At 40.6% G+C, this 8,328-nt stretch overlaps 1 protein-coding gene across 1 annotated transcript; it reads right to left on the bottom strand.

The window, feature by feature from the left end:
- Positions 1–1,356: 1,356 nt before the first annotated feature.
- On the bottom strand, positions 1,357–2,506 carry LOC139401856 (dexamethasone-induced Ras-related protein 1-like). The gene is made up of 2 exons (XM_071145841.1): positions 2,230–2,506; positions 1,357–2,004 (listed from the first exon to the last, which is right to left on the bottom strand). The coding sequence occupies exons 1-2, from the start codon at positions 2,498–2,500 to the stop codon at positions 1,469–1,471; spliced, it is 807 nt and encodes a 268-aa protein (XP_071001942.1). The 5' UTR covers positions 2,501–2,506; the 3' UTR covers positions 1,357–1,468.
- Positions 2,507–8,328: the final 5,822 nt, after the last annotated feature.

Genomic DNA, 8,328 nt, shown 5'->3' with positions numbered 1-8,328 from the left:
GTGTACATCTTTGTCCATCTATGTCGAAAGCATGGACAAAGATAGTCAAGATGTCCATCAAGAACTGGTCAAGTTTAAGACAAGGATTCAGGAAGCGCGCGAGCAAATTGGAGCCATGCCCGGAATTGACATGAGCCTGTCGGAGCAGCAGCATGAACTAGAGACGCTGCGGGAGCAAGTCCGCACCAAGAATCAGCTACTGCAGAAATACAAGAGTTTGTGTATGTTTGAGGTTCCCAAAGCGTCGTGAGGGATTTTTGACAGTACTAAAGAAACTAACTGAATTCAGGAGACACTTGGAGAGGAACACACATGTACTGAAAATTATATATTTTTATATTTAGAGGACTGAGAAAATGACCATCCATTTGAAATCGTGAGAAATGATCTTGTTTATATGGATTATTTTTGGGGATTCCATCTCTTGGCTCCGTGTTCTCATTTGCCTTTCGAATCTAACAACTCATGCAGTATAACTTGAACTCATCCCGTTTTGTCAAAACCACCAGAAAACATGTTATTTCACTATAACACTACCTTCAGGCATTATCTTGTATTGTAAACTGTCCCATTTTTACTTTGTAAAAAATGTATTATCCATACTGAATTAAAATGCCCTCTCAAGTTTGTATATGCAGTGGATGATTATTTGATGTCATGGTTTTGTTGGTGTGCTATTCAGATTGCGTGCTGCAGATTGTCAATGCAGTAGGCCTAAAATTAAACCTTTGTTTTAATTCCTTGTGACTTGTCTTTACTCAGTTTCTTAGTAAGGTTGTAGCATCGGCCACATTAAGTGCGCTGTTATTTTTCATGATTTACATGTTAATAGCTTGTTGGCCTAAATGGAAAAATAAATCTGCTAGCTACCATATGCCTAACTCTTCTCAGAAAGTATGTATTTCATAAATTAGGTACAGGCTACTTGTTTAGCTAATGGTATAAGTGTCACTGAAAGGGCATGGAATATGCTTGACCAATGTTCAAAAAGATGACAGACATAGGGATGGATATGTTTCAAATGGATCATTTTATTTTCTCCATGTTTATTTTTTGTAAAAAGTAAACGATGACATAAGAATAAGCATTCATATGTGTTAAGTATGCAATTAACATTCAAGTTCAGTTCCGTGTGAAAAAATAAAATGTAAACAAATGCCACCCCACAAGTGTAGGCTTCATTCTCCATTCAGTAATGTCATTTTACAGCATGTAGCTATAGTAACAAGACCACTAGAGGTTCTCTGAAGCCATATCACATTTGATCACCCTGACTCCACAGATAAATATCTGACTATGACCATGCCTTCTCGCGTGGTTTGGGACATACACCCCTGGCTGTCACTGCGTCTTGGCGTGCTTCCTTATCCTGGACTCAGCACACTGGCATGAAGCCTGGCGGGTATCATCTCCATCGCTGTATAGAACATCTCGTAACATGTCTCCATGTGCATTGTCAAGTGAGTCCTTAGCAGATGGTGCATCTGTCTTTCTCTTTTCCCTGGCTGCAGCCAGTAGCTTTCTCTTTGATATACATTAAGTCACTTTGCACGCTTGGTCGGCGCGCAAACGGTGCCACAATCCCGTATGCCTCGCCGTCTTTGAATTTCTTATTTCTGAAAGATTTTCTTCTGCTGTTTTGCAGTACTTCGCAAAACTGTAAGGAAACTTTGCGGTGAGAGTCCGGGCTCATCTCGTTGGGCAGTTTAGCCATGGTAAAAAGAGTCTGAAACATCTGTTCGACATTAGTGTTCCGTTTTGCAGAGATCTCATAGTAGGCACACTGTTCATCACCAGCCACCAGCTTCTCAATCTCCTCATTCTGAACCTCCCGGTTAAACTCCCGGTCACACTTGTTCCCACAGATAACTATCGGGACATCTACGTTCTCCTTGGTTTTGTTTTTCAGGCAGGACTTGGTTTCGTAAATTTGACGCTTCAGGCGCTGGACCTCTTGGAATGAGTCTCTGTTATCCAGACTAAACACCAAGATAAAAACATCACCTACGGAGAGAGAAATGGAAGGAACATTAATATCACAGCTCAAAAGTCAATGTACTTTCCATAATGCACAGCACAAGTTTTGCGTTACGCATAAGCATGCATTTTAGTGAAGCTAAATTTACATATTATTCTCATAGAAAGTGATTTGCAGAATGAAGCTTAATATTAGGATTCAGTTTTGCATAAAGGCATTTGTCTGTTTCATTCGTTCACAGTTAAGCTTACCAGTAAGGATAGAGAGCCTCCTCATAGCGGGGAAAGGATGGTTTCCAGAGGTGTCCAGAATGTCCAACTGGTACGCATCTCCCCGAATGCTGTATAATTTCCTATGAAAGTCCTCGATTGTTGGCGTGTACTGGTCGTCGACTTTTTTATTCAGAAACCGAGAGATGATGGCCGTCTTGCCAACTTTTGTGGATCCTAGAATCACCATCCTGTGGCAGTTTTTGGCCGGGATGTTAAACTCGTTCTCGGAAGGAGATATTTTTTTAATCATAATTGCGAGCTTTGCGCACCGACAAATGTCTTTGGTAGGAGAGCGAGATGCTGAATGCCTCTTTGTAAGCGCTGCTACTTTGCTGAGTTTGAAGCGAGCGGGACTGGGTATATATAGGCGATGCCGACCACACTCCTCCCCGGTGCGTCATGCAATTACGCATCGGTCTGAGGGGAGAATGCATAGATCATATGAGAGAGAGGCTGTAGTTATGACTTTGCGCCTGTTTATACGTGAGTCTGTATCTGAGCGGACAGAGTAAAGTATATAAATCATTTTGAGAAATAAATGGGTTTAAAAACCCTGTGTAAAGTATGCGTAAAATGCAACCGTGTACTCTTTCACGTAACACCAATTTCGCAGAAACTGTTAATGAGTTAAACTTCGGCAGATATATTTTTTTACAGACAATTCATCATAGTGCAGTGTTTTATAAAAAACAAATGAAAATATTTAAATGCATAAAGTGTAGGTAACCTCTTTTGGTGACGGCGTAACACATAACCATGTTTACATCCACCATGCATTACAAGGATTTGCATTCAAGTAAAACACAATAAACAGGACACATACTCAAGAACATAGTGTTATTAATTTGGTGATTATGGTAATGTTGATCACTCTGTGTGCAAATAATAATATAAATAAATATTACGCAACATTTGTAATTCGTTTTCATGTTTCATGTCAACATGTTTCACTGCCAATAAGAAATTAACATAGACCGTCCTTCGCCCATCTTCTGTTTCACGAGACGTTCAGTTTCTTGTACCCTGTCCTGAAAACCGTCAGCTGAGCTCGCGCAGCCCAGTGAGCCTCGTATTTCGGGGACATGCTTTCTGTGTGGACCGGACGAGGGCGCTACAGTATGGACATTATAGAAGTATAGACATTTTTATGGAAATGATAGAAGAAAAATACATTCGGGTAACTATTAAAACGTTGTTGTCCCTGCAGTTGAAGAAATCTCAGGCCTACCAAGATAATAAGCAAATGATGGTAGGCACAGTTGAACTGACCCAGCTACCAATAATGCATTTATTTATTTTACTTTATTTTAACAGTGAGTCCCATTGAAGACAAAATATTTCACATGTGTTTGATAGACTTGAATGCAGAGAAGCTACATATGAATTGTAAGTAGGCCTACTCAAATGAGATTACAATCAATCAAGTTATAGCTTGCCATAATGAGCCTACTGAACATAAAACTAGTTATTGGTGAAATTCCCTATCTTTCTTCACACCTTAGAGTAAATCAAGGTAATTATTGTTGTCTACATTCTCAAAACAAAAGTGAAAGCGCTCTTGTTCTCTCAATCATCCCCCTCTCTCTGTGTATATTCTCTCTTTCTCTCTCGTCCATTCTCTCAACCTGTAGGCTGTGTTTACTAATGGATGTAAACATGTGTGGATTTATGCTCCAATCATACATTTATTTATACATATAAATGTATAGGAAGACCACTTATTTTAGAAAACATTTATACAAACCTAATTTAACTAAATCATATCATCTAAGTGCTCTCCTTTGTAGAGAAGTACTTGTTCAGAGAAACATAATTCAACTTGAATACTTGACAATGAGTACCATTAGTTTATAAAGTTTTCAAGGCTCAGTGAGAAGTTTATTCTGTTCACAGACTATAACAGTTGTGAGTCTTATCCACGAAATTAGTCAATTGTGGGTAGTGATTTCACCAAATGTTAAAAATTCTGTCAAGAAGAGCTGCCACACATGTTCAGTGTAATAAAAACATGTTTTCCCATATCAAATCAAAAAAGGACTATAGTAAGTGCATATTTAGTGCCAAATAAAGTAAGGTTTGACCATAACAGGGTTGTTCATTTCCTCTTAAATCAGTCACAAATTCCCTTGTGGAATTCCCGAATGGAAGCTTGTTGTGTGCAAGAGGCAATTGAGTCTTCACTAAGCCCCACCCCAGAATTTTGAGCAACCAGTCACAGCGCTCGTATGGAGAGCGACAGTCCTCGAGTCCGACACCTAGGACAAGCTTACCTTTAAATCGCATGAAAGCAAGAGAGGGCTATAGCAAAAACGTAGTGTTTTCCTTAAAAAATGTCTTTTTAAATGGCTAAATATTTTAACCATGGACCAGGATGAATTGCTACTGTGATTCCTGAAATGCATGCTTTGACTGCATGCCGACTGTGAATTTAGAGCCATTCAGCGGCTAGCTACACCACAAACATAATTACCAGATTCCTGTGAAGTAATTTTAACGACGGTCCTCCACAACATACTCAAGAGGTTCCTGATTAGCAAGGGGTAGTCTGTGTTTAATTTCATTGTGTTATTTAAGTTTGAAATCACTGTGAGGGGATTTCGCCAGTGGTTGAATGTCAATTGAATGCAAGCTTATTTTATGTATGTATTGTTTAAACATGTCTAGCCTGTCTATCTATGGGTAGATTGAAGATTATTATTCCAATGAGAAATGTAAAGGGTAATTTCAGAATCTTGTGCCTGCACAATTTTATGCCAATTGATGGGAATTGGAAAGACACATGTTGTACGCTCTTCATGTCATGCACTCGCAGAGGAGTAAGATAAGGAGAAAGAGGTAGAATGGGTGACAATGAGACCAGAATGAAATAGATGTGTCCATGTTAAGTTGTTATATGTGCCTCAGTCTAACAAACTTGTTCATTTGGATCCCCTTCAGCTGGAGCAGCAACTACTCTTCCTGGGGTTCACACATAATACTATACAAATGATCAATGCACACATAGACAGCAACAACATTATAGAGACAGCAACAACATTATAGAGACAGCAACAACATTATAGAGACAGAAACAACATTATAGAGACAGCAACAACATTATAGAGACAGCAACAACATTATAGAGACAGCAACAACATTATAGAGACAGCAACAACATTATAGAGACAGCAACAACATTATACAGACAGCAACAACATTGTAATCTATTCTGGTAGGAATTGATGATATTTACAGTCGTACATCACCGTATCAGTCATGTCTTTTGTAAATGAACAAATCTTTTCTTCATCCTTGAAAATGCAAGATGTTGTTTTTGCATCAAAATAGTTTTGACAGCTACCAGACTGAAATAGTTTGTGTTGCTAATTAGCTGTTGCTGAGGAGGAAGGTACATTGCTTGATTTGACATGTGTCTTCGAGTGCAACTCAGTATCATCCACTGGGGTACAGTTGGATGCCAATTTTCCATTAATTATGCAAATCAATTCTCCCTGGAGTACTTTACTTGCTACTGGTATGCTCTTATTTTTTCTTATTTGCTTTACTGGGCTGGAATCTACAATATTGAGGGTAATATTGAGGGTTAATTGAGGGTTTGGAGTTGGATTCCTGATGCGTGTCTGGTGGAGCTGGTCATCCACAGTGGGGAGCATTGTTCCACACACAGCCAGGCATTAAATGTTCTTCCACATGTCTTGTTAGTGGAGATACCCCAGCCTACGAAAAAGTCTGTCTCTCTGTCTCTCTGTCTCGGTATGTCTGTCTGTCTGTCTGTCTGTCTGTCTGTCTGTCTGTCTGTCAGAATTTTTTACATAAGTATTCAGACCCTTTACTCAGTACTTTGTTGAAGCACCTTTGGTAGCGATTACAGCCTGAAGTCTTCATGGGTATGAGGCTACAATCTTGGCACACCTGTATTTGGGGAGTTTCTCCCATTCTTCTCTGCATATCTTCTCAATCTTCTCTGTAGATCATCCGTCCAGAGAATCTTGTTTCTCAAGGTCTGAGTGTCCTTTAGGTGCCTTTTGGCAAACTCCAAGTGGACTGTCATGTGCCTTTTACTGAGGAGTTGCTTCCGTCTGGCCATTCTACCATAAAGGCCTGATTGTTGGAGTGCTGCATAGGTGGTTGTCCTTCTGGAATGTTCTCCCATCTCCACAGATAAACTCTGGAGCTCTGTCAGAGTGACCATCGGGTTCTTGGTCTCCTCCCTGACCAAGGCCCTTCTCCCCCGATTGCTCAGTGTGGCTGGGTGGCCTGCTCTAGAAAGTGTCTTGGTGGTTCCAAACTTCTTCCAAGAATGATGGAGGCCACTGTGTTCTAGGGGACCTTCAATGCTGCAGACATTTTTTGATCATCTCAAGGATGATCAATGGAAACAGGATGCACCTGAGCTCAATTTCGAGTCTCATAGCAATGGGTCTGAATACTTACGTAAATAAGGTATCTGTTTTTTTTATTTTTATACATTTGCAAAAATATCTAAAAACCTGTTTTCGCTTTGTCGTGATGCGGTATTGTGTGTAGATTGATAAGGAAATATTTGAATTTAATAATTTTAGAATAAGGCTATAACGTAAGAAAATGTGGAAAAGTGAAGGGTTTTAAATACACTCCGATTGCACTGTACAAAAGTATGTGGACAACCCTTAAAATTAGTGGATTCTGATATTTCAGCCACACCCGTTGCTGACAGATATGCACACAGCCATGCAATCTTCATAGACAAGCATGGCAGTGGAATGGCCTTACTGAAGAGCTCAGTGACTTTCAACGTGGCACTGTCGTAGGTCAGTTCATCAAATTTATGCCCCGCTAGAGCTTCCCCGGTCTAGGAGTAACAACGTCTCAACCAGGAAGTGGTAGACCACACAAGCTCACAGAACGGGACCGCTGAGTGCTGAGGCGCATAGCAGGTCTGTCATTGGTTGCAATACTCACTACCAAGTTACAAACTGCCTCTGGAAGCAACGTCAGCATATGAACTGTTCCTCGGTAGTTCAATGAAATGGGTTTCCATGGCTGAGCAGCCGCACACAAGCCTAAGATCACCATGCACAATGCCAAGCGTCGGCTGGAGACTCTGGAGTAGTGGAAATGCGTTCTCTGGAGTGATGAATCACGCTACAGCATGCAATGACATTCTAGACGCTTCTGTGCTTCCAGCATGACAATGCTCCCGTGCACAAAGCGAGGTCCATAAAAAAATGGTTTGTCGATATCAGTGTGGAAGAACTTGACTGGCCTGCATGGAGCTCTGGCATCAACCCCATCGAACACCTTTGGTATGAATTGGAATGCGGACTGTGAGCCAGCCCTAATCGCCCAACATCAGTGACCGACCTCACTAATGCTCTTGTGGCTGAATGGAAGCAAGTCCCCCCTGCAGCAATATTCCAACATATAGTGGAAAGCCTTCTCAGAAGAGTTGAGGCAGTTATAGCAGCAAAAAGGGGACCAACTTCATATTAATGTGATTTTGAAATGAGATGTTCGACGAGCAGGTGTCCACATACTTTTAGTCATGTAGTGGAATTGTGCAAGTTTAAAACAAGGTGTTGATACAAAATGCTTGGTTCACTCTAGTAAAACATTGCATTGCTTTGGGTAGAGTAAGGTCACATTGCACACAATGACATTACAGATCCCAATAACTGATTTGTGCCACACAAACATGCCTTGCAGGTGATATGTCTAGCAGCATTTCCCCACATTTCTGTTTAACAGGACCTACATGTCGACTGAGAAGACAGCTGAACTTTCCACACTCTTCTAGGGAGGAGCAGCTCAGCTTCTATCTGCCGACTTTGGCAAGTATCTTGCTGTTTTACTAATAACAGAGCATGTATGCCACAAATAGATACAATTGATTTGTACCCGGAACTCTCAAAACATCGTAGAAGTGAAATAACCATGCATATCTTTCGTAATGAACATTTATATTGCACATGAATCCATAAGAAACACACAGTTGTGCAGGACATGAAAAGAAGTGTAGTGAGACCACCAGACCACCACCATTGTCTGCTCATCTTGGGAGTCATGACTGCATCTTTTCTTCTCTGCATCCTTCTCATC

This window comes from Oncorhynchus clarkii, unplaced genomic scaffold, assembly GCF_045791955.1.
Source record: "Oncorhynchus clarkii lewisi isolate Uvic-CL-2024 unplaced genomic scaffold, UVic_Ocla_1.0 unplaced_contig_334_pilon_pilon, whole genome shotgun sequence".
Lineage (NCBI taxonomy): Eukaryota > Metazoa > Chordata > Actinopteri > Salmoniformes > Salmonidae > Oncorhynchus > Oncorhynchus clarkii.
Note: the sequence above shows the minus strand (reverse complement) of the source record. Positions and strands in the feature narration are given on the sequence as shown.

Bases quoted from the DNA above. Each gene is read 5' to 3' on its own strand.
- LOC139401856 (XM_071145841.1), bottom strand. From the start codon at position 2,500: ATGATTAAAAAAATATCTCCTTCCGAGAACGAGTTTAACATCCCGGCC. The intron at 2,005-2,229 runs GTAAGCTTAACT...CTCTCTCCGTAG, and splicing joins GAGGCTCTCTATCCTTACTG to GTGATGTTTTTATCTTGGTG.